Genomic DNA, 26827 nt, shown 5'->3' with positions numbered 1-26827 from the left:
TCCCTGGTTAGCAGCTGTCTTGAAAGACTCACTTGCTTGTCTTTCAGGGATGGGCCTGGCCTTGCCCTGCCCTGCCTTGCCCAGATAGAAATGTATCTGCTGTCAGAAATGTGCCTCTGTGAGATGCTTTTCCCCTCTCCCAGTCCTGTGTATGTATATCACAGCTTTGGCAAGGGAATGGGCTCCAAACTTGCGCACAGGCCCCTTATAAGGATATGAGACCCATCAGGGCTGCTCTCAGGACAGGGCAAGCACACCCTGTGCTCACCTTGTCCTAGGTGTGTGTGCTTGGCTTCCAGGACTTGGGATAAACACCTGCTGCTCAAGCAGAGGAACAAAAGCTTAAGCAAGGCTCCAGGATGTTACACCTTGTCTCATTTAGAAGCAGCAGCAGCGGGAGTTAAAAGATATTTTGGTAACCATGTGTAGGTATTGATGGGGGAAATGCCACCTGCTGAGGAGCCAAACCAAGAGCTGGAGGCAGAAGTTGGACTGCTTTCAGCGGGGCTTGTTTGCAGGGGTGGAGCAGGGCTGGGCTGGTTGGGTGCCATTCAGTTCTCTTCTGAAAGGTCTGCTGAAGGGAGCTTCAGAAGGGAGCAGGAAAGCCCTCGCTTGGGTGAGCAGCCAGGCATGGGAGGAGGAGGAGAGGCCTCAGGGACAGGGGTTGCTCTAAACAGGCACAAATGCTGGGGAAGGGGGCTGAGGGGGTGGCAGGAAGGGAAATGCTGCTGACAGTGCAAAAACTACTTGTGGTGGGCCAAACTTGCGGTGGGACCAGACCAAGATCTTTCGGTGATGCCGTTGTGGTAAGGAGAGTGCGATTCCCAGTGTTTCCTAGCAATGAAACACGGAAAGGGTGGTGTGTGGGGGAAGGAGCCACAAATAGGTTGCAACGGACGCTGAGGCAGCACCAAGGGCCGGGAGCGTGGGAGTCTCCGCAGGTGGGTCTGTGGAAGCGCTGCCTCCCGGCAGCGGGGAGCAAGGAAAGGAAGAAAGGCCGGGACACCCTGTGCCTGTGTCCCGGCGGTGTTTGAAGGGACCCGGTGCCGCGCCTGGGGACAAGGGCTGAACATCCCGTGGCGGAGCCGGAGGCATCGCGCACCCTCGTGGGTGTCTGCATCCGTGCGACCCGCGTCCGTGGGCCCCGGTGCCTGCAGGACTGCCCTCCCCCGGCGGCTCCGGGGCGGGCGGTGGCGGCGGCCCCGCCCGGTGCGGCGGCGGCGGGCGGAGTCGGCGTGCGGGCGCGGCCCCGTCTCCCTGCGGCTCTTGGCGGTGCGGCGGCCCGGCCGGCTGGGCCCCCCGCAGCCCCGGGCATGGGAGCCCGCGGGCCGGCGGTGGGGGCTGGAGGAGGAAGAGGAGGAAGAGGAAGAGAAGGAGGCGGCGGCGGGGGCCGCTGACCGGCGCCGGGGCGGCGCGGCAGCCCCGAGGCCGCGGTGAGTGGAGCGGCGCGGGCAGGCCTGGCCGGGCGGGGGAGGCCCGGGATGCGACCCGGGGGATGCGATCCCGGCCGCTCATCGGCGGCACCGCCCCGGCTCGGGAGAAAGCCTAATTTTGAGGTTGTTTCTAATTTTTTTTATAAGTTTTTGCTTGTGTGGAGGACTGGAAAAAATTAGGGGGCGGGGGAGTGTTAGTTGTGCTGAATGCGGCCCCTCGCCCCACTTTCGGCTGGGAGTTGGTCGCCTTTGGGGCACGGGGACCATCGGCTCCCACCCTGCCTCCCTTCTCCCATCCCTGGGATGTCTTGCGGGAAGAAGGATGGAGTCCACGGGGATGAGCATCCCCTCCAAAACGAGCATCACCAGCCCCGTGGCACATACTGCACCGATGTGAAACCCTGGGGACCAGCTCCCCAGCCCCAGGTTGCTTTTCGCCTTTCACACCCTGCACAGATGCTGCGGTGGGGGGAGATGACATCATATTTCATAACCCCCTCCTTAGCAGATGTTTCTAAGCCCACTCGTGTTCGTGGTGTCCGGTGGCTGCTGTTCGATGGAGTGCTTTGCTTTCGTTCTTGCTGAGCATCGTTCTCTACTTGCCTCGTGGACTGCGCTGCCAAAGGGCCCCTAAAACCAGCTCTGACTTTTCCCTATCGTCTCCTCATCTGGCTGTTGAGACACCACCACTGCACGAGTTTTGGGGAGGGTTTCTGGCAGGTGCTGGGGCAGGTCCCTGTGTCGATGGGCTGTGCAGGGTGACATGCCACTGTGATTGGGGGCAAAAGTTTGGGTGATAACGGCAGAGCCAGCTTTTCTCCAGAGGGCAACTTTCTAGAAGAAAGCTGGGTGTGGGGTTGGGCTGCAGACACGTGCCAGGACACCTCTTACCACAGGGATACTGCTCTGCATCCTGCAGAGAGAGGGTGGACATAGTTGAGGTGTTGGGCTGAGAGCCTTTTTCAGCATCTCCCTGCCTGCGGTGGGCTCCTGCCAGCACCCTGCTGCCTGCCATGGTCAGTCCTGTGACTGAGAGAGAACACCCCAGAGCAGGGTTGGGTGAAGGGTTCTGCTTCTCACCTCAGCTCTGATTCCCACTCCCATCCAGTGTGGCCATCACTGCCCAGTCAATGCCCTGTGGCTCCCTGGGGGGCTCCACTGGACAGGGCTGACAGCTGCCAGTGGCCATTTGCCAGCACCCATGGGTGCTACCTGCACTCCTGCTGGGGATCCTGCTGCAGATCCCCAGGAACCAAGGTCCCCCTGGGACCATGCAGCAGCTCTGGCCTGTCCTGAGGTCCCCAGGACTTTGTGAACCTTGGTGCCTGTCCCTTGTGATTGCTTTGCCCTAGCAAGGCTTCTCTAGCAGCTTTCCTGGAAGCAGGGAGTAGCAGGACAGGGATCAGGGCAGGAGCTGGGGTGCATGGCTGCGCTACAGCCTGAGCCCTGGCAGTGGCAGGGCTGGGAAAGGCCACATGGTATGACTTGTCTGGGGCTCTCTAGTAACTTTCCTCTGCTGGCTTCCTGGCAGGGCTCTGGCCTGGCTCCAGGTGTCATGTGGGAGATAAGGGGACCCTGACTCTCAGCAGTCCCAGGGTCCTGGGGGGCCTCGCCAACAGCAGCAGGAAGGGAGAGGATCTGTGCTGCTGGCTGTAAGCCGGATGCCCCTGGATGTGGCAGGGAACCCTGACTCAGGGGGGCTGTGGCATCCTGCTTGGTTTGGCTAGGCTCGATGTCTGCTATGCAGCTGCTGTCCTCAATGGCCAGAGGTGGGCCCCTGCCTGCATGACTCTCACTGCTGCCCCACTTTGGTGCTGCTGCTGGGGTGTAGCTCTGTGGGGAGGGAGCAGGATGGGGAACAGGAAAGTGGGGTGCCTCAGAAGGGGGTGCCTTGTGGGGTCACCTTGGGACATCCCAGGCTGGCCATGTTTTTGGAGACAGTAGCTTTCTTCAAGGGCCCAATGTCCATGGAGGTTCTTTGTGGTGTGTGTGGAGGTGTCCCCATCCTCTGTCTGGGTGGGAAAAAAGGAAGGGGAGTGGATTTATCCTGTTCTGGTCTTGGCCTAGGAAAGCAAGGAGGGGACTTGCTGTTTGGGGCTGAGGACCTCTTGTATCTTCATGGTTGCGCCTTCAGAGCAGGGATCCAGGTGCAGCATTCCCCCTGGGATGCTCTCTGGCATACCAGCCCTTCACCTCTGTATGAGACCTGTGGTGCTCCTGCTGTCCCAGTGTCATTTGGGCTGGGCTGGGGGTTCAGGCTCATGGTGTCCTGAGCATGAGGTGTCTTGGCAGGATTAGGACCGTGGCTGGAGCCGCCCCCCTGCCCCGCCAAGCGCACATGTCCGCCTGCCCGTGCCCAGAAGATGACCAGGCTGCTCTTGGGGGTGACCCTGGAAAGGATTTGCAAGGCCGTGCTGCTGCTCTGCCTGCTCCACTTCGTCATCATCATGATCCTCTATTTTGACGTCTACGCGCAGCACCTGGACTTCTTCAGCCGCTTCAACGCCAGGAATGCCTCGCGCGCCCACCCCTTCTCCAACTCCTCCCGCCCCAACGGCACCGTTCCCAGCTATGGGCCAGCTGGTGCTGAGGCCCCATCCCCCAGCACCAAGCCCAGCACCAACCAGTCTGCCACTGAGAAACCCTTGCAGCCCTGCCAGGAGACACCTCCTGGCTTAGGTGAGACATACTGGGTGAGCATTGGGGGTGAATTTGGGCTCTGACTCCAAACATAGGGCTGAGGTGGGTGCCCATGGCTGACTTCCTTATCCCCTGGACCCTGAGCACAGCTTCCTGGTGAAGTAGTAGAGAAACCCCAGCCTGAAACTGGTATCAGGACAGCTGATTTTGGTTTTGTTAGCCCAGTCTCTCTGCCCCTGTTTAAGAAAGGTTTTGGGTGCTCTCTGCCCTTGGTAGTACCAGTCCCCCTTGCAGGTTCCCCTTGCTATTTACTTTACCACCCTGGGCAAGAGTGGCAGGTGACCATGACCCTGACTGTGTTCTGTCCTGTGGGCATCACCCTGCCCTCCCTCTCACAGTTGGGCGTCTGCTCATCGAGTTCAGCTCTCCCATGAGCATGGAGCGAGTGCAGCGGGAGAACCCTGATGTGCGCCAGGGCGGCAAGTACACCCCCCCAGACTGCCTACCGCGGCAGAAGGTGGCCATCCTCATCCCCTTCCGGCACCGCGAGCACCACCTCAAGTACTGGCTGCACTACCTGCACCCCATCCTGCGCCGGCAGAAGGTGGCTTATGGCATCTACATCATCAACCAGGTGAGGGGAGCAGGGGCAAGGGGGTGATGGGGCTGGGGTGGACAAGCAGGCATCACTGAGCTCTGCCCTGCAGTTCGGTGAAGACACCTTCAACCGGGCCAAGCTGCTCAACGTGGGATTCATGGAAGCACTCAAGGACGATGAGGAGTATGACTGCTTCATTTTCAGCGACGTGGACCTCATTCCCATGGACGACCGCAACCTCTATCGCTGCTATGAGCAGCCACGACACTTTGCTGTTGGCATGGACAAGTTTGGGTTCAGGTGGGTGCCCTGGAGAGCTGGGCTGTTTCTTCCCAGGCAGGGCTGGAATGTCTCTCTGGGATGACATCAGGGCAACCACCCTCAATTGTCACCTGAGGTAGGCATGAGGTTGATGACTTGAATTGTGGACCTGAGATAGGAGAGGGCACAGAGCCCTGGGTAGGAGGATGACACAGGAAAGGGTTGGTGCTTATACCTGGGGATCCCCATGGGGCTCACCTCCATGTTTGTCTGTCTCTTGGGCTGACCCATTTGCTCTCAACCTGCAGGCTGCCCTATGCTGGCTATTTTGGTGGTGTCTCTGGGCTGAGCAAGTCCCAGTTCCTGAAGATCAATGGCTTTCCCAATGAGTACTGGGGCTGGGGAGGAGAGGATGATGACATCTTTAACCGGTAGGTGCCCAACCCCTCACTAGCCCTTACTGGTCGGGGATATACCAGGCTCCCCATCGAGCACTGATGTAGCACTTTCACAGCGTTGATGTTCCCGGTTTTGTGGGGGATGTGCATGGGCCGTGCCACATGCCGGGGAGGGATTGAATTACACTCTATCTTTAGGGTTGATGACCCTCATGGATGGAACTGGCCTTTCCCAGCACCCCTCTGCCTCCCTTGTGGCTGAAGCCTTGCAGCGTGGTATGCGCTGCACCCGTAGGGTGGTGTGCTTGTGGGCTCTGCTCCATATGAGGGCTGGGATGGTAAACTTGCATATGTCCAGGGCTGAAATTAAAAACTTGGAAGCATCTCAGTGGTGGCCGTGCAGCAGCCACACAGTCATTCCAGCTGGCAGCTGGCAGGCAGCAGCACAGCTGCGTGCAGAGCAGAGCCCAATCCCCCCAGATTCACCCTGCATTGGGTGCCAGAGCTGAACAGCAGCCACCTCACCTCCAGTGGGTTCCCCCACGGTGCTGCCTAGGAGAGCAGTGTGCAGCCAGTGGGGTGTAACCAGCCTCTAATGGCCAGACGAGCAAAAAACCCTGTGGAGCCCTGGACACACAGCACAGCTGTGATTTCCACACAGGTGGGCTAGGGGTGGGGGACAAGAAGCGTGTGGAGCTCTGGAAGAGCTTCAGGCAGCCCTTGGTCTGAGGGGAGAGCTCCAAGGAAAGGGCTAGGCAGCAGCATTCAGAGAATGTAAAGGGCAGGGGCCACGGAGGGAGGGAGGGACGGATGGCTGCACACGGATGTGTGCAGCACAGGCTGAACACAGCTGCCAGTCCCTGGTCGGGAGTGGCGCTTTGGGCACACTGCTGTTGGGCATGTGGCACCCTAAGTCATGATGCTGGCCTGGGTGGGAGCTGGCTTTGCTCATCTTGGCTTGGCACAGCTTTGTTTAACCAGGGACAGGTTTGTTTTGCCTGGGGTCTGACCCTGGAGGTCTCTGGGCTGGGGAATGACCTACCCTGGTGCACACACACTGATCCCACCCTGCTTCCGGCCCCCAGCATCTCCCTGAATGGCATGAAGGTGTCGAGGCCCGACATCCGCATTGGGAGGTACCGCATGATTAAGCATGAACGCGACAAACACAACGAGCCCAACCCACAGAGGTGAGTGAGCCGTAGGGCTGGGACAGTCAGAATGCTGGGCGATCACTGGGCTCCCCTGTTCTGCTCACCCCCACAGAGGTCCAGCACTGCTGGCACTATGGCATCCCCCCATCCTCATCCTCATCTTGCTCTTTCCACCAGATTCACCAAGATCCAGAACACCAAAATGACGATGAAGCGGGACGGGATCAGCTCGCTGCAGTACCGGCTGGTGGAGATCTCCCGCCAGCCCATGTACACCAACATCACGGTGGAGATTGGCAGGCCACCACCCCGCCTGGCCCGCGGCTAATGCTCCTGTCACCGGGAACCCCTGTGCCCAGGCTGGCTGGGCATGGTGGGTTTTGCCCCAGCCCAAGAGCCAGGACTGGACAGGGATGTTTTCTGCCTACTCTGCTGCCTTCTGGAGACGGCTGCCTCCCAGCCGGCCCCTCAGTCCCCAGGATTTCTCTGTCCCCCCCATCCCCACGAGTGTGTTTGCAGGACCCCTGCCCCATACGTGGTGTGTTGGTGGAGAAGCCCGGCTGCCCTGCAAGCGGCTCCTGGCACAGAGGGAGGGGGCAACCCCAGGGCTGGTGAGGAGCCCCCAGTCCATGCCAGCTGCTGCCTGCACCCTGGGCCGAGAGGGTGAAATCCCACTGCTCTCTGAGAGCTGGAGGGTCCCACCAGTGCTGTAAGAAGTGGGGTGCAGGCTTCCCCCTTTACCAGCGCTGGAGCCACTGCTGCCCCAGCTGGGGATGGGAGCAGCCCAGGCCCCCAGGCAGGCAGGATCAGGGCGAGGTTGCTGCCGTGGCCAGGCACTGCCCGTGCTGCTGGACACACAGATGTGGCTCGCTGTCTTCCTCTGCTTTAGTCTGGTGCTTAGAGCCGGGCCCCGTCTCAGCTCTGCCAAACAGAGACCTCTGGTTAGCGAATGCCCCTCGCTGTGCCTCAGTTTCCCCAGGGCTGGGGGGATGGCAGCTGTATCTCATCCCCCTTCCCCAAAGGCAGGTGCTGTGCATGTGTGCAGCCCCTGCCTGCACCTGCCCTCACCTACCCTCCCCCCTTTGGTGGGGGGGAATAGGGCTCATTTAAACCCCCTGGCCCCTCTTGGTGGGGGCTGGTGCAGCCCCCTTCTAGCAGGGAGGGAATCTTCCCCTTGAGGTCTCCCCTTGTCTGCCTTCCCCCTTCCGGGCCAGGGGCAGGGGGGCTGCAGGCAGGAGAGGCTAGGACCATGCAGGATGGGAGCCCTGTGCCCCTCCATGGGTCTGGGAGCCCCAGCACCCCTGACACTCCATGGGGGTATGGGAGCAGTGGGGTTTGGAGCAGGGCAGCTCGCCAGGGCTGGGGGGCACCGGCGACTTTTGTACATTTGAATGTCTGACCCTTTTTTCAGCGTACGTTGAATGCAGCGTTCGGTCATAGAGACCGGGGGTTTTGTATTTAATAAAAGTTTGAAAAGTTGGCAGGGTTTTGTGGGACTGGGTAGGGGGGGCAGGGGAAAGCACCATCTGATGAGGAAGTAAGATTGTGGGTTATAGAGGGGAAGTCCTGACTGCCACCTCCAGCTGCTGGCTGGGAGGCAGAGCACCTGTCCACCCAGGGGGGCTCCCCCAGCTCACTCAGCAATGCAGAGGAGCCTGCATTGCTGCCCTGATCCAGCTAGGGTAAAGTGCATAGGGCATGCCCAAGGCAAAGCCAGCTGCCCTCACTGTGCCAGGGACATTTGCTGCCCTCCCATCCATCTGGGGGTAACGCTTTCCCCCAGCATGGATAAGCCCCTGTCCTCCATCTTCTGCCTTACCTCCAGCTCCAGTTTTGTACATCTGAGTAGGGCAAAGGAGAATTCCCCAGGACCCAGGCTGGCTGTACAGTGCCAATACCTGGCATCAGAGGGGCAAAGAGCTGCACTGATGAAGTGTGGTCCCCCACTCTTCAATCCCTCCCTCCCCCCGCATGGTTCCCAAAGAAGGGCACAGCGGGACACAGCCTCAGGAATATAAATCTCATTAAAATCTAGGATACTTTAGAACTCTACACCAGGAGAGACACTGGCACAGGCAGCGCTGCCCAGGGACGCGCGCGTTATTGCTAACAATTAGAGGTGAAGAGTAGCGGCGTGACTCGAGGGGCAGGGCACGGGCACCATGCGGGAACCTGCGCCCCTCGCCGCGGCACGACGGGGGGCTCGGGACGGGGAGCTGGAACATCCTCCTGGGGCTCGCCGCCCACCGCCTCCCGCCACTGTGCCAAGCTGTGCCATGTCCCTGTGCCAGCCTCGGGGCTGTGACATAGGGAGCACAGGGTGCTGGCTGGGAGGGGAGCAAGCGGGGTAGTAAGGGTCTCACCCATCCACCCCAAATCAAGAGCTCCAAGTGCTTTGGCTGGAGCTGGAAGACATTTAAAACTGCCCGGCCTTTGCCAGTGCATCCTGTTCCACTAATACTGGTTGGGGACTGAACATCCCCAGATGGCTCGGAGCGAGTGGGCTGGTGCAGCCCTTCGTGTCTCCACTGGTACCTCTTGCTAAGTAGCAACTGGGGGAGGCCGGTCCATCCTGCTCCCCCTTAGCACCATGGAGGGTCCTCCCCTGCCAGTGCTGGGGCTGCCAAGGAGAGCTGGACCTCATCCCTGTCTGGTCACCCCCCGGCCAGGCTTAAGTACTCCCCAGCCTCCTGCCCCACTGCGGGGCAGGCAGCAGCGCTGGGCTGTGCCCACACTGCTTGTAGCTGTGCCCAGCTTTGTAGGCAATGCCTGGCCACCCACAAGGGCACCCACAGCCCCCAGTGGGGCCACAGGGTGGAGGGGTGCATGGAGGGTACATACTTGTTCACTGCCTGCACCACCCCCGCGTACCATGCATATGTGCATGCCCACGTATGCCACATGTGTGCCCATGCTGTGTCTGTGAGGGACACACACGTGTACACACGTGTGCTCTAAGTGCTTGTGTCTTGTACCATCAGATCCCACTGCCCGTGCAAGCAACATGGTTGCCCCCCAGTCCCTGTGCTAGCCTGGTGCTTGGCACCACCCCTGGGCATGACCACCTGTGAGACCCAGTAGACTCTGAGCTACAGTGAGTGCCCAACCGGGCTGGGGGTCCCTGCAGTGCCAACCTCTGCCATGATGCCCTTGTGCACACACAGGTTGCAGACAGTCCTGGCATGCCCAGCCCTGGTCCCACCCCACGTCCTCCCCCTGGGAAGGTCAGGAGGGTACCCCATGGCAGGGTAGGCTGCCTGGCTTGGGGAGGGGGGTGGGAGCCTGGAAGCATCCCACCCCACCATCCTGTGCATCCCCCCAGGTCAGGGCCCCTGCAAAGTGCCTCTGGCTCCCGGCTCTCCCGGGGCTGTGCCCCCTCCTCTCTTGTCCCAGCGTCGAGCACAAAGGTTACCGTAAACACGAGGGTTAACGAACGCCACAGGGGCGGGGGCGGGAGGGGTTAACCGGCAAGGAGGTGGGGGGGTGTCTCGGGGATGGGTGCTGAGAGCCCCCGTGGTCCGGTGCGGCCCGGAGCCAGGCTCCGCCAGCGGAAGGTGCAAGAGGGGTTAGAGGGGGTGCAGGGATTGTGGGGGGTCACAGTCTGGAGTCCTGGCTGTGGGCTGAGCCATTGCTGCCCTGCACGGGGGACGCAGCCGCTGCCTCGCTCTGGCCCTTCTCTGGCTGCAGGGGCTGCACCTCCAGGTGGGACTCGGTGGAGGGGCTAAACGCCGGGGCGTAGCGCCCACTGCGGTGCTCTGGCAGTGCTGGGCCCCAGTCCTTGCTTGCCTTCGTAGCATTTTTCAAGCGCTAGAGAGAAAGGGAGAGGATGGAGACAAGATTAGCACCCACCATGCTCCCCTGCTCCAGTCTGCACCACCATGCCAGCAGCTTCCAGGGCTGCACAGAAATGTGGTGCTGTACAGATACTGCCTGCACTCAGCCACTGCTGACAGCTCCAGTAAGGCGAGGGACAGCCTTGCTGACAGCCCCAGATGGGACACAGACAAAGGGGTGTAGCCCCTGGCCACCTACCTCAAGCAGTGTGTCCCCCTCAGAACGGCACACTTTGTAGATGGCGTAGATGGGGATGCAAATGACAGAAGAGAGCGCCATGAGGAAGCCGATGCTGATGGCCCAGGTAGGGTAGACATACTCATTGTAGGAGATGGGCCGGTACTGGATCACTGTGAAGACCAGGATGAACTGGGAAGGGATAGGCAGGATCAGACAGTGGGGAGCAGCCAGCTTGCCCCTAAAACTTCCCCACTCTGCTCTATGCCTGCTCTCCTGCAGCCCAGGACCCTCCTCCCCAAGGAGCGCCACGTCCAGGTGAGCTCCTTCCCCCTCCTCCCACGGCCCAATGCCCCATGGTTGCGATGCTCACAAATATGATGGCAGGTGAGATGAAGCGCCAGCAGATCTGGAAGAAGAGAGGGGGAGGAAAGCCCAGCATCATCTCGATGTCCTTGAAGTAGTTGCGGTGCCCTGAGGAGAAAGGTGACCACCAGCCCTGGTGATGACCTGAGCCCCTCACTGCCCACCCAGCTCCAGTCCCAGCGCCATTGCGGTGGGCCCCACCAGCCTCCCCAGGCCGCAGCTCCCGATAGGGCAACAACCTCCCCATGCAGCACAGACCAAACCGCTGATTGAAACCAAGCACTTCTCCATTGGCTGGCTGGGTCAACCCTGCCATCTGATTGGTTGCAGGCAGCTGCACCTACCGTAGATGTACATGATGGCCACGCACATGATGCAGGAGATGACCACCAGGGAGAAGCTGGCGGCGTAGTTGTCCATCAGCAGGAGCCAGTAAATGCCCGCCTGGAAGACAAACCCATTGGTACAGCTGCCCCCATGGTACCACTGCTGTTGGCAGGGCAACAGCACAGCCATGCTGACTGTACCAGCAATGTGCAACTCAGATACTGCTACCACAGCTGGCATGGCTATGCCTGATGCCAGAGTCAGCATGGAGACACTTAATTCTGGGTACCATCACCAGTGTTGGTGTGGCAAGACCAGGCCCTGGCTGTCACTACCGTCATGGTGACAACAAAGTGGATCTGGCTGATGAAGATCGCCATGGCAATGACACCCCATGGTGACAGTCCCATGGTTACCTACCTGTGTGGTGAGCGGGACGCCCAGCAGGAAGCCAGCCACAGCCACTCCCAGCGTTACAAAGGTCTTTTTGCGGATGATCCACTCGTTGCCCACCTCATCCACAATGGCTGTGACCAGAGTCTCCAGCAGGCAGAACTGCGATTGGGCAGAGGGGCCAGCATGTCACCACCTTGGCCCCACCATGCCACCCCATCTGAACATCCTGGCCCCATCATCACCTACCTGTGTACCCAGCCCCAGGAGGATAAGCATAAAGAAGAAGAGAATGGACCACAGTGGCGAGATGGGGAGCAAGGTGAGGGCTTCAGGGTAGGCGACAAAGGCCAGGCCTGGCCCGTGATCGGCCACCTTGGAGACGTCCACACCCAGGTGGTTGGCCATGAAGCCCAGGATGGAGAAGATGACGAAGCCAGCATAGACGCTGGTAGCACAGTTGGTGATGCTGATGATGATGCTGTCCCTATGAGAAGAGGAGTTAGGGCCAGCCACAGGCAGCAGTGCAGTGGCAGGGTGGTGGGGGAGCCATGGTCAGGCACTCACCGGTAGCAGTTATTGTTGAACTTGTTGTAGGAGGCCATGGTGATGAGCCCACCCCAGGCACAGCCCAGCGAGTAGAAGATCTGTGAGGCTGCATCACCCCACACCTATGGCAGTAGAATGGTCAGTGCTGCGCCCCCAGCCCCACTCAGCCCTGGCCACCCACCACCCTTCGTCCCTGCTCACCTTGGCATTGAGGATCTTGTCCCACTGGGGTGTCAGGTAGTACATGATGCCAGTGACGGCCCCCTCCAGCGTGATGCCGCGCACGAAGAGGATGGTGAGCACCACATAGGGGAAGGTGGCCGTGAAATACACCACCTGTGGGGCAGCACCTCAGTGAGGCAGAGATGGGGGCAGGGGAAGGGACACAGGCAGGTGTGGCTAAGGCATGGCTATGGGCTGGGGTTATGGTCCAGAGTGTGGAGTGATAGAGCAGGAGGAAAGGATATGGTCCAGGGAATGGGCTATTGTCAAGGAGGTGGGGCCATGGCCACATGGGAAAAGCTGTGTCCAGAAAGGATGTGGCCAGGTCATACGGTTTCATGGCCTTTCCCAGAGTGGGAGGAGCGTACACAGAGGGATGGGATTATGCTAAAAGCAGAGGAGCTGTGCCCAGAAGGGGTGGGGACATGTCCACAACTGAACGTTAATTCCCAGTAGAGGAGGGACTATGCCTAGAGGGGACACCCCATGAGGCATGTCCACACCCACAGGGAGGGGCCGGAGAGAGAACACACAGGTACCTTCCCCGAGGATTTCACGCCCTTGATGAGGCAGAGGAAGACAACAACCCAGGAGACACCGAGGCAGCCCAGCAGGGGCAGCCGCACCTCGCCCAGATTCCCGATGTCATCCGATAGGTTCAGCACATACCTCCTGTATGGGGAAGGGGCAGCAGCGTCAGTGGAGCCCCACCATAGCTACCTCCCCCATCCCCAATCCCAGTCCCTGGTACCTCCAGTACTCCTCACTGGGGCTGGTGCGCTTCTGGGTGGTGTTGAGGAGTTGGGTGAGGTTGAGGGCAGCACGGCTGGAGAGGTTCCCGTCCAGCACCCCCACACAGTCAGGCGTGTTCCAGGGGTTGCTGCAGTATGTCCAGGGCAGCACGCGCGTCATGGACACAAAGAAGTAGTAGAAGGCAATACAGATCACCACGTTGTAGTAGATCCCGATGTATGTGGACACCACCATCATCCCGTAGCCCACGCCTGGGAACAGCACCGGGGAGGGGTGAGCGGCAGGGTGCGGCGGCATGGCACAGGCACGACACACAGCACCAGGGGTTGTGGCATGGGAGGAGTGGGCTGCATGCAATGCTGTCAGCAGCCTTGTAGCCATGCTGCAGCTCAGTGCCTGGCTGTGGCATGAGGGTGAGGAGCACTGCGCAAGGGATCCTCTACCTCCCAACAAGCCTAGTGGTGCTGAGGGTACCCTAGGACATGTGGCAATGCACACAGGCTGCAAGCAAACCCTTGGGGTCTGCAGCACTAGAGAACAACTGGGTGGGGGTCACTCCTGGCTACAGTGACTTTAGGCCTGTAGTTATCTGGTAGCATGTGACAAAGGACACATGAGCACAGGGAAGTGCACTCCCGACTCAGCATGCCACTGTGCAGAGCACACAAGTGTGTGCCTGGGCTGCTTGCACTCAGACATGACGTGGGCATGTCACCTGGCAGGCAGCCTGCAGGTATGTGCCGGGGAGCCACCATCATGGGAGCACACCCATAAGCCAGGAGATGCACCCAGAGCAGGGTCTAGCCACGGCAGGGCAAGCACGTGGCACCCACTGCCCATGGTCCAGGGAGAGGACTGCAGAAGCATGTCCACAGCTGGACATGTCACAGTGTGTTCAGGGGACCTCAGTGGCCTCTGCAAGAGTGGCGCGCTGGGGACACGTGTGGCATATGCAGGGATGTGTGTGTAATGCCTGCAGTGCATGCCAGCACAGGGCTGGGGTTTGTGCAGGAGATGCGACGCGTGTGCAGGGGCACGTGTAATGCGTGCAGGGGACGCCAGGCAGGCTGTGCAGGGCAGCGTAGCCAGGGTGGGCATGTGTGCAGGGGAGCTGTGCAATGCAGACAGTGCTCCGTGCACAGGACATGCGTGTGCAGGGCTGCGCGAGCTGCAGGTGCCTGCGCTGGGCCATGTGGCGTGCCAGAGGTGTGTGTGCACCCCATGGCGTGTGAGGGTCACACCAACTGCCGGGCACTGTGACAGCAGGTGTCCCATGCTGGCATGTGTCAGCAAGGACAGGCAGCTCCTTACCTTTGAACATGGGGCTGACCCTCCAGACACCAAGGCAGCCCTGGCTGGCAAACTGCCCAAAGGAGAGCTCCATGAAGAAGAGGGGGATGCCACAGAATACCAGCATGATGAAGTAGGGGAACATGAAGGCACCTGGTGGGCAGGAACCAGAGGATGAGTGGGCACCGAACCCAGGCACAGCTGTGCTTCCCATGCCCTGCACCACCCCAAGAAATACCATGCGGGGCTGGGGTGCACATTCCCACACCTCCCCAGAGGAACCCCACTCCCCTGGCCCCAGACACCCACCTCCCCCATTGCGGTAGCAGAGGTATGGGAAGCGCCAGACATTGCCTAGGCCCACGGCGTAGCCCACGCTGGTCAGCACAAACTCGATCTGGTTGCCCCAGTTGCCGCGCTTGACGCTCTTGTCCTGCTTGCCCCGATCCCCGGGCACGGCGCCGTTCTGCAGAGAGATGCCATGGGATGTGTCAATTGGGGACCCCCCCGCTGGCCCCATTGGAAGGGTGACAGCCGCCGAGCAGGGCTGGGTGGTCCCCGGCATCCTTCCCTATCCCGCCCCCCTGCCTGCCCCTGCTGCCCGCCACGCACAGGCCGTGCCAAGGAGGGGGAGGGCAGTGGTGGTGGCCCCCCCCCGATGAATGGCTCTGCCCAGAGCCTGGCTGCAGCGAAGGGAGAGCCTGCAACTCATACAAAGCAGGTCTGGGCGCCAGAGCACAAAGGGGCCTCTGTTCTCACGCCCCCCCTCCCCGTGCCCAGCAAGAGAGGTCCTGCTGGGTGGCCACTGCCCACAACTCGGTGGGGAATTGTGGGACCCCCAGGTTGAAGCAGAAGCCCCTCTCAATGGGAAGTGAGGTGCAGTGACTACAGCAGGCAGGGGGCTGGCTCCCCCCCTGGAAAAAGCATCCTGCCACAGACAGGGTCCTGCTGCTGGCTCAGCACAAAGCAAGGGCACCATGCTTGGGGCAGCCCACAGGGGGTCCCATGCAGGTAGGTCCCCTGCATGGACAGCCACAGTGCCCAGATGTCCCTCCTTGCAGGAGACTGGGGGGCAGGGGGGCAGAAGTGGGGCAAGAAAGGGCGCTTTGTGCAGACTGCCACACAATGTGAGCTCACACCAAGGAGCACAACAACAACAGAGATCAGTGCCCGTCACCCCGGCAAGGATGGCACCCATCACCCCATGCCTCTGTACTGGCACTGCCCTGGGGTAATACGAATGTCCTGTGTGGATGCTCTGGAGCTTCAGCAGGTTGGACTGAGGGCAGATGGCATTTCAGGGTGCAGGGGTGGCCCAAGCCCTGCCCTGCCCTCCCCTCCCCACCTGGGGCCAGGTGATGGAAGGGTGCATGGGGTGAGGGTGCTGGTTGCCAGTGCGTGGTCCCACAGCACCCATGCTCCTACAGGAGTAGCACAGGGTGCCGGCAGCCCTAGGAGCCTGTTGGAGCTGCACAGTGCTGGTCTCACCACAACAGACACCCCAGTGCCTGTGCCCACCTCACACCTCTCCCCTAACTGCCCCCCTCTCTATGTGCCCCCCACGATGGCTGACGCCGGCAGTGAGGGGGCCACAAACGGGAGCCGTCACTTTGGATCTGCTCACGCCGGCGGGGCGCAGGCAGCAGGCGCGGTGCACCTAACCGTATCATTTGATTAGGGCCGGCACAGCCGGGACGTGATGCCCAGCGACTCCGGCACCGCGCTGCCAAACAAAGCCATCTGCTGCGAGCGGGGCCCGCACGCGCCGCGGGCTGCGGGGGGGCTGAGGGGAGCAGGGCTGCAGGAGAGGGGCGACTGGGGCATCGGAGGGCACTTTGGGCAGGGATATGGGAGCAATACGCTGCCGTGCCCAGATGGGGAACCGGAGTGCCCCCACCTGACCCCGTGAGCAAAGAGTCTGTCAGAAACAAGCTCACAGCAGCTCTGGGTGCTGGGGGATCCCCCTCCCAGCAGAAGTTCTTATTGTGGGGTGCTCTGCAAGAGCAGGGCTCAGGGGTCCCCAAGGTGGGGGGACAGGACACTAGTGCTGTCCCCATGCCAGGGCACACTGCCCACTCGAGCAGACTGATCCGATCGGGAAGCCTCTGATTAAGCTGCTCGCACTAACGAGGCTCCTAATGAGCAGCACGGCCAGCAGGAGTGGGGGCAATGCTCCAGCCTCCCTGACAAAAGGGTCTGGTGGGGTTACCAGACACACTACATGGCCTGGGCTCAGCCTGGAGCCCTGGTGACAAAAGGGACCTCATCCCTGTTCCAAGCCATCCCTCTGCTGAGGTGACCCTGGATTCACCCCCAACCTTCATGGAGCACCCCAACTTTGAGCTGCCTGGCACCAGTGCAATGAAACTGACAGGCCTCTGCTGCTCCCTCCTCCCTTGCTGCAGTGCAGGGCTTTTGGTACACTTGTCCCCAGTAAGGGGGCAGCCACATGTGTGTCCATGCATGCACAAGCGAGCACACGTGCGCAAACATTTGCATGCTCACCCATCAGCTTGCTGCAACCCCCCCTCCCCAAATCTAGGAAGGTCGCCCTGTCCTTTACACTCATTAACCACTCTCCCAACCCCACATGGTAAAAGAAGGGGGTGGATAGAAAGACCCCAGACATCTGGGAAGATGAAACTCCCCCTTTCCCCTGCTGTAGGAATGGGACAGAGCTGGAATGCAATGAGAGAGCTTGCCACCCAGCAACAATGCAGTCTCTGGGGGGTGTAGGTCCTGCTCCCAGGCCCCATATTTTCCATGCATGTAATCACATGCAGCTTCAAAGGATGCCTGGCTTGGGTGATAACATCAGGGAGGAGGAAGGATGCCCCAGGCAGCCCAAATGTCTCCAGAAGGGAAGTTCCAAAAGGGAATGTCCGAAACATCCCAAAAGGGGACGTTCGGGGTGCCCAGGACATCCTTCCTCCCCCTTCCCCAGGGAACCCCCCACACACCATGGCCAAAACTTCCCCAGTCCAGCAAAGCAGGCATCATCCATCACCCCGCCTGGCACCAAAGCCTTTCTCATGCTAAGCAGCATCGCCTCACACAATGACATCTTGGCTGGGGTGCCCGGATGCCCCCCACTTCCCTAAGGGGCCCTGATTTATGGCTGGGAAGCTTGTGGTGGTGGCAGGGCCGATACTGGAAGGGGTTGTCCTCATGGGAGGCATCTCCAGCATGAACCTCCTCTTTTTTCCCCATTCAAACTGCCCACATGGGGGTATTCCAGCCCAGCAGAGGCACTCTGTGGGACACAAACCTTATCCAGCCCCCCTGAACCAGTGAGGGACCCCACATTTCTCCATCCAGCCTCCTGCTGGGGGGCTGTCAGGGCTGCTCCTGCAATGCCAGCACAGGATACCAATACACCTGATGTCATCAGCTTGATGTCACTGCTCATTGCCATGGCAACGGCAACAAAATCATGGCTATTCTGGGCGGGGGCTGCTGGAAGATAGAAAAATATGCTATTTACATCATTTGCCACAATTGTGGCTCTTCCAGGGCAAGAAAGTGGCTCTTCCAGGGCAAGATACAAAAATATGCTAATTACATCATTTGCCACAATAGTGGCTCCTCCAGGAGGGTGGAGGCAGGTGGGAGTCCCAAGGGATGGAGTCACTTAGAGAGGGTGTCCTTGCTGGCTGTCTGCTGATCCTGGGTGCTGGGGACCCTCTAATCAGGCACTGTACTCCTTGTCTCTGGTACATGGGATAATGAATCTACAAGTGTCATCCCTGCATCAGAGGTTGCTGTGCCCTGCCAACCTGCTCATCCTGGCTCAGCCAGCCCCACCGGCACATCCTAACTCTCCCTGCCCTCTCTCTCTAGTGCCCAGCCCCATGTTTGCCCCTCTCCTGGTGTAGCAGAGGCATGTTGTGGGGGAAAAGGCATCTAGCATGGTCTGGGCAGTGGCAGCACCATCCATGGGCGCTGAGGACAGTCCCGGGGCGGGGGTAATGCAGTGATGAGGGGCACGCCCAAACCCCAGGACCTCCAAGGAGTGTTACACAGCCTTCACTACCCCTCAATGCAGAAGGCTGTCCAGCCTCAACGGCATCCCCGAGCGAGTGTGCTCTGCGACCCCACCCACAGCAGTACCAGTATTGCCCTGGGGTGCCATGGAGGGGCTGGGGCAAGCTTTGACATTGCTCACTGATGTCCAGGAAAGGGAAGAGGGGAGAGGGGGGAAAAGGAGGATCGTAGCCATACTCTGCCCCTGCAGCACCGAGCTGCAACCCAGGTGCTGTGCACCTCTTTTGCAAAATCAGTAGGTTCCAGGGATAACAAACACAACAGTCAGGCAATCTCTTCTTGCTCCCAACACAACTGAGGCCATGGAGAGGTTGGTGCCATGCTGTGCCCTCCCTCCCCTGGAGCACCCCACATCAAAGGCTGTGGGGCTCGGGGGTACCTCTCCAGCATGCCAAGGCACAAATCTACAGCTGTGGCTCAGCCCTGCAGAGCCACCACCCAAAAGACAGTACAAAGGGTTTTGGAGAGCCACAAGTAGTGGGGCGACAGCACTGGCATGGCCACCATTCAGCCTGGCCCACCCCCCACTCTGCCCCCCAGACCCTGCTCTCACCTGCCCACTGACCTGCTGAGAGGGTCCGAGGGGGCCTGGCTGCTCACAGCTGCCATCCGGGGGCCCAGGCTGGACGGCTCCGTGAGTCCCCAGCTTCATTGGCACCTCGGGCTCCGGCGCAGCAGCCGCCCGCCCTCCCGCCTTCCCCCGCCCGCTGCCTCCAGCGCTTGGCACTGCTCCCCACTTGCCTCCCAGCCAGGCTCGGCCCCCTGTCGCCCGCCCCGACGCAGCACCGGCACCCCACCATGCCACCTGCCCTGGCACCATCCCCGCCTGGCCCACCCCGCAGGCACTGCCGTGCCTCCGCTACCCCCCACGAGCTGTACCCCCACGAGCCAGGTGCCCTCCCTGGCTGGCGTAGGCAGGGCACGGCAGAGCAGGCTGCACAGCGGGCTCAGCCCTGTCCCACTTAATGAGGCCTCATTAGCGGGGTCCAGCTGCTCGCAGCCCTGCACGCTCCAGTGGGCAGCACTGCCCCCCCCGCGGGCACCGCTGCCCGTCTGGTCGGGGCCAGGAGCTGCTCTCGGAGCACGGCAGAAGACAACATTCCCTCAGAGCCCCCTATTTTCATGCCTCAACATCTCGAGCCCCACACATGCATTCCTGACCCTATGCCAATCATCCATGCAACAGCTTGGCCCTGCATGCCCAATCCCAAACCCGGGCATTCAAGGGCTACAGGGACGGGGCACAGCCCTCCTTGGGGATAGGGGCACAGGGACAAGCCTGTCTGGGGGCACATCCCCTGCCTGGTGCCATGCTACTTCACTCAACGTCATACTATTGGTGACATCATGGGGTCTCCATGGCAACCCATACAAGGTCACTGCCCCGAGGGGGACCATCTGGCTGGCAGGAGGGCTGTGCCATGACCCCTTCACTGCCCAGGCACCCCACAGCCTCCCTGCTCACCCCTTTGCAGCACGGGGTGGGACCCTCGTGGGGTGCTGCGTCCCAAGGGAGGGCGGGCACAGGGTGCCCTGCAGCCAGGCTCAGGGTGCCCCAGCTGCTCTCAGCCCTGCGTCCCGGCTGGGGAGTGCAGCCAAGGCGCCAGCAACACATGATGGTGCACTGAGGGCGGGGGGACAGGCCGGCGCTTTCGGGCGACCATCTGGGGTCCGGGCAGCAGCGGCCGTGGGCGCACACGTGAACAGCACACGTGTGCGGGGTGGGCACTCAACCTCCTGCATGCCAGCACCCAGTGCTCATCCCTGTACCCTCCTGCACCAGCCACCCAGTAGACATGTCCCACCCATGGGATGGCAGCACCCAACTGTGCCCCCTGAGACGTGTGCAAGCCAAGAGCCACCCCATGCAGTGCCAGCCTCACTGACCCCAGCCCAATCCTGCCCTATATGCAGCCACGCAGCTCTGTGCCTAGACACCCCACAAAGTGTGTGGGCACCTTGCAGGCATCCCTCCACGCCCCAGTTCAGCTGCATCAATTTGCCTGGGCCACCTATGTGCCACCACATGTCTTGCCCTAGGCATGCTGCACCCCCTGCCCCTTAAAGCCTGAGCACAGCACAGCAGGACCCACTGCCCTGTCCTGGGGATGCCAGACCCTGTGCCAGCCCTGCCCTGTAGGAGCAAAGTGCTGCTCCCCTGGCAGCCCAGCCAGCAGACAGAGGGGACAGCCAGCTGCATGGACACACGCTGGTAGAAACAAAGGGCCTGCAGTAGGACCCTCACCTACCCTGGCGGGCTAGCAGGCAGTGCTGGGACTGAATTAAGAGAGACAGGGTGATGGGTGCAGAGGGATGGTCCACAGGTCTTCCAGCACCCTGACAGGGCTGCAGGGTGACTGGGGTAGGAATGATGCCCAGGGACCTGTCCCGGTGCCACTATCCCGTAGCTGAGCGCTTCCCAACAGGGCTGCCTTTCTCCGGCCTCATTCTACCAGGGCAGACATGATTCTCCCGGGGCATTCAGGCAGAAAAATCCCCCGCCAGCCCCCCCATCACTGCCCCTTGGTATTCCGGGAAGGGCTCCCAGAGCCAAAAGCCACTTCCGCAGCTCCTGCCGCTGGTCAGTGGCACTGCGCCGCTGGGGGTGTCTGGAACAGGCAGGGACCCCCCAGCCCTTACCTCCCCTGCAGTGCAGTGGGAGCAGCACCCCAGTGTGTGGTCAGGGTGGTCTTGGGTGACAGCAGGAACCTACCTGAGCTGGACAAGCTGCAGCCAAATGCTGCTCAGCTGTGCCAGCAAGGCAGCCCTGGGAGTCAGGAGCCACTGGCAATGTTGGAGTGTGAACAAAGCACCCCAAGGACAACAAAACAAAATGTCCTTACAGGCCTGGGAAGGAGAGGCAGTCAGACCCTCCCCACTTCCCTGTGGCTTCACAGGGATCCCCTCTGCCCAGCCACAGAGGGACTGATCCAGCCCCTGAAGCTGCTCTGCACCCTGTTGGGTATCAGCAGTCAGAGCATTTTTGGGACTTGGGAGCAGTAGGGTAGGCACTGCCCCCCCAGCTGCCTGCTGCTTTGGAGTGAGCATTTAGAGCATCACAGGGGCACCCACAAAACACAGATTCTGCAAAAGCAGTACACATCACCCTTGTTCTCCAGGCCCCAGATGACAAGTGGGGAAACTGAGGCACAGCTGCTCATCATCCATTGCTGCTGCCTCCATCACCCCTGTCCCTCCCCAGGTGGGGCACAGTGGGCACTGTAAACTTGTCCAGCCCCGGGCACTGTATACAATGCTGTGCAGGGGCTGCACGGTGAGACCCTGGCTGGGCTGGGGGTGGTGGAGGTGGAAGCTGCACCTGCAGGCCAGGATGAGAGGACAGGCAGGAACCAAAGTTTGCCAGGTTACTGGCAGGGCCCTGGAGGCAGGCCAAGGAGATTAGCTTTCTTTCCTGGGGACCCAATAGTCAGAACCTGGCCCACTGCAGCTCCTCCTGAGGCTCTCGGGATGCAGGAATGGGGATGCAGGGATGCTCCCAAAGGGACCTGCCCTTCTCCTCACAGACCACATAGCAGCAACCCTCATGCCCTGTGCAGGGGTATCCTCACACCCTGGAAACAGGGGAGGCCCAGGAAGAGGTCTGAGACCCAGGGCAACCAACACAGCATGTATCAAACCCTGTTGCACCTGACACCCTGGCCCTGGGGTGGGTTGGTCAGGTACTTCTGAGAAGTGGGTTAAAGATTTACTGGGAGTGGGTGGGCACTCCAATGTCTGGCTCCCTGACATGGGTGTCAGGCTCAGCCCTTACCCCTGTGCGATGCTGACTGCTCTGGCCACAGCAAGAAAACATCAACAGCATGGAGTCACGGCAAGCAGCATGTGCAGAAATATGTCCCTATGACAGACCCCTGACTGTACCCAGATACATCCTCAGTAGCCTCCCTGTTACCAGCCTGGGGCTTCTCCAGAAGAAATCTGCCTTCCTATCCCACCAGCTGCCCCAGCTCCTTCTCTGTTAGGGCCAGGATGGGTGCTGGGCTCTCTGCTGCAGGCACAGCCGGCAGGGCCATGCTGGGACACACAAGCAGAGGAGCTGCGTGCACGCGGGCGCGCTGGAAGCACTTGCTGGAGCATGCCGCTCCCCTGGCTCTTGGCTTCCCAGGCAAACCCTGGCTCCCAGCCCTCCAGCTGGAGTGTGCAGCTATTTCAGGAAGCCCCCCGGGAAGGGGAGGGCCCGGTGACCGTGTCAATCCCAGAGTTCAGCTCCTACCCTTTGGGAAAAAGCCAAGCCCAGCCTGGGCTCACCTGCCCAATGCAGCACAGCAGCCTGTCATAGGAACCTGAGTTGCCACAAGCATGGGGCCACCACAGCCTTCCAACAAAGACATGCAGTGGGCACATCCCAGATCTGCCCGGAACACCAAAGCCAGCCCTGGCACAGCCAAGTGCAGGGCAGTTCACAGCACCCTGCAACACACCACTTGTGAGGACAGAGGGACAGACACAACACTGGTGCCTAGAGAAACCTGCCTCTGCCAGCATACCATCCTACCAGCCTAGTCTGAGAGAGCCCACCGGGTGGAGACAAAGGGGAAAGACCCCAGTCTGTGCCCCTCTAGCAGCACCTGGCTTGGAAGAACACCCGCACTTTTGCCAACAGCACACTGTAGAGTCGCCCGCCTGGAGAGCTGGAGGGGGGTGATAAGGCTGGGTAGAGCTCCTGAAAACAGGTGATAGCATCTACAGGCACAATGAGACACCGCACCCAAAGAGCCCCACAGGCAACAAGCTCATGGAGAGAGCATCAGCCCAAAAATCATCATGCTGGGGGAGCACCATGGTACCACAACCCCAACTGGAGGTCACAGGAAGGCACCAACTCCTACAGGAGCCCCAGTGTCTTGCTCCCTGCGCTGGGTTATCTGGGTCCCTGAGGCAGTGGTGCACACCAGCCCGCTCCCCACACCCCTGCACTTACCAGCAGCCCCTCGCTGCACTTATCGGCCATTCCTGGAGGCTGGAGCACGGTGCCGGCTGCCCAGTGCAGGGTCCCTCGCCTGCCCGCTCTCTGTCACGCTGGCTGTGGCACCAGCACTAGCGTCCTTCAATCCACTGTCAGAGCAAGCTGGGCAGAGGGGAGAAGACACCAAGAGAGATGTGACTGGTGGTGTGGGCACATCCCCGCCCCAGGCCTCCCCCTCCCTCCAAGAATCGGGAGGCTGTGCCAGGCAAGTCGCTCCCCTGTACCTGCCCACAGGGTAGCAAGACTCCTGGTGGGGGACACAGGGCCCTGGACTGGGTGGGCTGGTGATGGGGTCTCTTCCTGCTGGCTCCCAGCCCCTCCAGCGTCTCTGAACCCCCTAGCACCCACAGGAGCGGTGGCTCCCAGGTGTTTCCCAAGAAGCAGTTAAAGATTTACCCGGTGTGGACAGACGACCTTGCGGACAGCTGGCTGCTGGCCCCCCGGCAGGTGGGCGTCAGGGGCTGCGGGCAGGAGCGGGGGCCCCTTGAGCTCTCCCCCAGCGAGAGATGAAGCTGAAGTGGCTGCGGCACACGGCAGCGCCGGGACTGGGCGCTGAGCGGGGCCAGTGCAGGGCTCAGCTGCCGCGCAGGACACAGATGGGAAACGATTGCCTTCTGCCCCGGTGCATCGCATGCACGTGCGGCGCAGGGGGGCCGAGCTGCTGGGCTCTGCTGGGTGCCAGGTGCTGCTGGACAGAGCACGGGCACAGGCATCTGCCTCCCCAGCCCTCACCCCTGCCCCAGCCTGGGGCTGCTGGAGGCCCCAGGGGAACACCGAGGCCTGACCTCGCTGGAAGGGACAGACGCTCTTGCAAAACACCAGTTTGATTGTCTGTGCAACAAGCACCGGTGTTTGCAGATCCCACACCAGCGCTCAGTATCCTTGCTGGCTGAAGAAGGACCCCGGACCCACACCAAGTGTCCCTGGCCGCCACCAGCAGCAGTCAAACACCCCAGGACCTATCCCCAGGCTGCCATGACTGGAGCAATCAGCAGAAGAAGACCCTTAAGACATAGGGAAGGAGCATGGGCAGTGTAGATAAGGGGCAAGAATCATGGGGATGTGGTGTCAGCCCCCAGCCACCCCAGCTCAGACAGGCTGCAGCCAGCAGATACCACAGATACTGCATCCCATTGCCAATGCCCTCCTCAGCAGTGGCTGCATTTCCAGGGGAGCTGAGATGTCATCACTGCCACAAGCCTCGCTTCTTGCATGGCACAGGGACCTCTCAAAGGTGGGCGGCGCAGGCTCGGTGACCTCCTCCCCATCACACACCTACCCCCAGCCTGCCAAAAACTGCCCGCCCTGCGGCCCTGAATTCAGATCGGGAACTCAGCCCGGTGTACTGGGAAAGGGGAGTGCCTCAGGGGCTCGAAGGCTGCTACTCCCCTCGGGGTCTGCCAGGTGCTGATAAGCCTCCATGACTACGTAGATGCCGCCGCTGGCGTTGGCTCCCAGCCTGGTAAGGACCGAGCGCGAAGCCAGCGGTGGTGTGGCAATAGGACGGATGCAAGGATGCCGGAGGCTGCAGCATCCCCCGGGACAGACCAGCAGGGACGAGGATGCAAAGCACTGGTGCCACGGGGTGGCTCTCCCGGAGCTGCGAGATGCCATGACAGACCGGAGGGCAGCACAGCTCGTACCTAGAGCCGACACGGGGGGCACGGTGGAAATGGGGACACCTGGGCACTCACAGGGGCTCGCAGACAGAATGTCACACCTCGCCGAGGGGAGGCAGCCCACGGCATCCAGCGGAAGGCCACGGATGCCCAACCGAAGGATGGAGCCCCCGTTCATTCCCGCCCAGCGGGCGGGCGGCCCGATGCACCGGTGCAGCCGCTGCCACCTGCGAGGCCATTTCCTCCGCCGGCATCCGCCGGGCCCGCCGCAACCGGGCTTCCCCGATGCCCACGGAAGGCGAGCAGCGGGCCGGCCTGCCGCCGCCATGCTCCCCTCCCGCCCCGCGGGGGCGGTTCCAGCGGCGGCCCCGCGGGCAGCGCCCGCCGAGACGCGCCCGCCGCCGGGCTCCCCACCGCCGCCGCCGCCGCCGCCCGGTGCAGTACGGTGGCGGGGGGGGCCCGGTTACATCAGCCGCCACGTGGTGGCTGCTCCGCCGCCCCGCCCCGGCACATGCCCGTGGAAAATTACCGCCAACCCCCCCGGCCCGTCACCGAGCCGGGCCGCCCCGGTGCCCGGCGCCCTCCCCGGGTGCGGCGGCGGTGGTCCCGCTCTGCGCGCCGCGCCCCCGCGCTCCCCCGGCACCGCGCCGCCGCGCCGCGAAAGCAACAGATGCGGGACCGCCCCGCATCCCGCTATCCCGCTCTTCCGCTCCCGACACAGTCTTGACGGGTGGCGGCTCCCGGTGCCGCTCCCGAAGTCCCCGACCCCAGCGCTCCGGAGGCCCTCGCCGCCCTCGTCCCCTTCCACCCCTGTTCGGCAGCCCTCCCACTCCTCTCCCGTCCCATTCCCAGGGCTGCTACGGCTGCTGGACGGGCCGGGCACCCGGTGCCGGCGGAGGTGCGCGCCCCTTACCGTGCCCATGCCGACGCCCGGCTCCTCCCGCCGCGCCGGGTGGGCCCGCGGGGGCGCCGCTCTGCCGCGCCCAGCCCGGTGTCGCTGTCAGTGCCGGTGCCGTACCAGGCCCAGAGCCGCCGCCGCCGGTGCTGCCGAGTTAATGAAAGTTTGGAGGTCGGTGGGGGCTGGCACCGCCTCTCGCCCCCGCCGCCGTGCTCCGCCCCCCGCTTCGCCGCGCTCCCCAGCGCCCCGCCTCGGCACCCGCACCGCGCCCCGCCGCACCGGGGCACCGCGGGCACCGCGGGGGGCGAGAGCGCACACGGCACCGCGGGCTACGTATGGTACACACGCACACGTGTGGGCACACGGGTACACACGGCACACACAGACATGCTGCACACACGGGCATGCTCGGGCATACTATGCACTTGGCACACTTGGGCATGCACATGGCATACTTGGCACGCATAGGCACCGGTATCCCACATGCAGCCCACAGGCATGTGGACCTGGAGGGCATATGCAGGCTTGCACAGGCACGTGGCACGTGTGAATATATATGGGATATATGGTCACACAGAAGCTCCCACGGGGCACACATGTATCCCCACACACACGCATCCCCTCACACGCACACACACATTTTCACACACAAAGGAATAGCCACACGCAGCGCGCACACGCTGCCAGGGCACAGCGCCATGGCAATCCCGGGCAGCGGGATAGCCGCCGGCTCCAGCCAAGATGTGTGAGGTCAGTGTGACTGTTGTGCATGTGTGCATTGTGTGGGTGTCTGTTGCACACAGGCAGGTCATACACCTGTGTGTCCATGCCTTGTGCATGCTGCAGCTAGCGTGCTTGCTGGCACATGTACACACACATGTATG

The 26827-nt window shown here is 61.6% G+C and overlaps 2 protein-coding genes across 7 annotated transcripts; one reads left to right on the top strand and one right to left on the bottom strand.

The window, feature by feature from the left end:
• Window positions 1-598: 598 nt before the first annotated feature.
• Window positions 599-7964, top strand: B4GALT2 (beta-1,4-galactosyltransferase 2). 3 transcript variants are annotated; one of them, XM_085067789.1, is made up of 7 exons: window positions 599-616; window positions 3726-4112; window positions 4472-4707; window positions 4781-4971; window positions 5241-5363; window positions 6416-6520; window positions 6662-7964. In XM_085067789.1, the coding sequence occupies exons 2-7, from the start codon at window positions 3797-3799 to the stop codon at window positions 6810-6812; spliced, it is 1122 nt and encodes a 373-aa protein (XP_084923915.1). In that variant the 5' UTR covers window positions 599-616; window positions 3726-3796; the 3' UTR covers window positions 6813-7964. The 3 variants fall into 3 exon arrangements, with proteins under 3 accessions (XP_084923915.1, XP_084923916.1, XP_084923917.1); XM_085067790.1 differs by lacking the exon at window positions 599-616 and adding an exon at window positions 1224-1433; XM_085067791.1 differs by lacking the exon at window positions 599-616 and adding an exon at window positions 1533-1556.
• Window positions 7965-8490: 526 nt separating this feature from the next.
• Window positions 8491-26128, bottom strand: SLC6A9 (solute carrier family 6 member 9). Of its 4 annotated transcripts, XM_085067786.1 has the most exons (14): window positions 25959-26128; window positions 23382-23528; window positions 14705-14861; window positions 14417-14548; window positions 13104-13356; window positions 12892-13024; window positions 12332-12466; window positions 12149-12252; window positions 11831-12068; window positions 11609-11743; window positions 11206-11305; window positions 10869-10969; window positions 10517-10687; window positions 8491-10291 (listed from the first exon to the last, which is right to left on the bottom strand). In XM_085067786.1, exons 2-14 carry the CDS (start codon window positions 23409-23411, stop codon window positions 10079-10081), a joined length of 1902 nt encoding a protein of 633 aa, XP_084923912.1. In that variant the 5' UTR covers window positions 23412-23528; window positions 25959-26128; the 3' UTR covers window positions 8491-10078. The 4 variants fall into 4 exon arrangements, with proteins under 4 accessions (XP_084923912.1, XP_084923913.1, XP_084923911.1 ...); XM_085067787.1 differs by lacking the exon at window positions 23382-23528; XM_085067785.1 differs by lacking the exons at window positions 23382-23528; window positions 25959-26128 and adding an exon at window positions 19005-19143.
• Between the last annotated feature and the right edge of the window lie 699 nt (window positions 26129-26827).

The sequence above is a fragment of the Lichenostomus cassidix genome, chromosome 8 (genome assembly GCF_008360975.1).
Source record: "Lichenostomus cassidix isolate B80296 chromosome 8, HeHo_3.0, whole genome shotgun sequence".
NCBI classification, from domain to species: domain Eukaryota; kingdom Metazoa; phylum Chordata; class Aves; order Passeriformes; family Meliphagidae; genus Lichenostomus; species Lichenostomus cassidix.
Note: the sequence above shows the minus strand (reverse complement) of the source record. Positions and strands in the feature narration are given on the sequence as shown.

Excerpts from the sequence above, each read along its gene's own strand:
- B4GALT2 (XM_085067789.1), top strand. The coding sequence starts at position 3,797 with ATGACCAGGCTGCTCTTGGGGGTGACCCTGGAAAGGATTTGCAAGGCC. Across the intron at positions 4,708-4,780 it reads GCATCTACATCATCAACCAG|TTCGGTGAAGACACCTTCAA; the intron begins GTGAGGGGAGCA and ends TCTGCCCTGCAG. Across the intron at positions 5,364-6,415 it reads GATGATGACATCTTTAACCG|CATCTCCCTGAATGGCATGA; the intron begins GTAGGTGCCCAA and ends TCCGGCCCCCAG.
- SLC6A9 (XM_085067784.1), bottom strand. The coding sequence starts at position 19,091 with ATGAAGCTGGGGACTCACGGAGCCGTCCAGCCTGGGCCCCCGGATGGC. Across the intron at positions 14,862-18,992 it reads CTCAGCAGGTCAGTGGGCAG|AACGGCGCCGTGCCCGGGGA; the intron begins GTGAGAGCAGGG and ends ATCTCTCTGCAG. Across the intron at positions 11,306-11,608 it reads GCGTCCCGCTCACCACACAG|GCGGGCATTTACTGGCTCCT; the intron begins GTAGGTAACCAT and ends TTTGTCTTCCAG.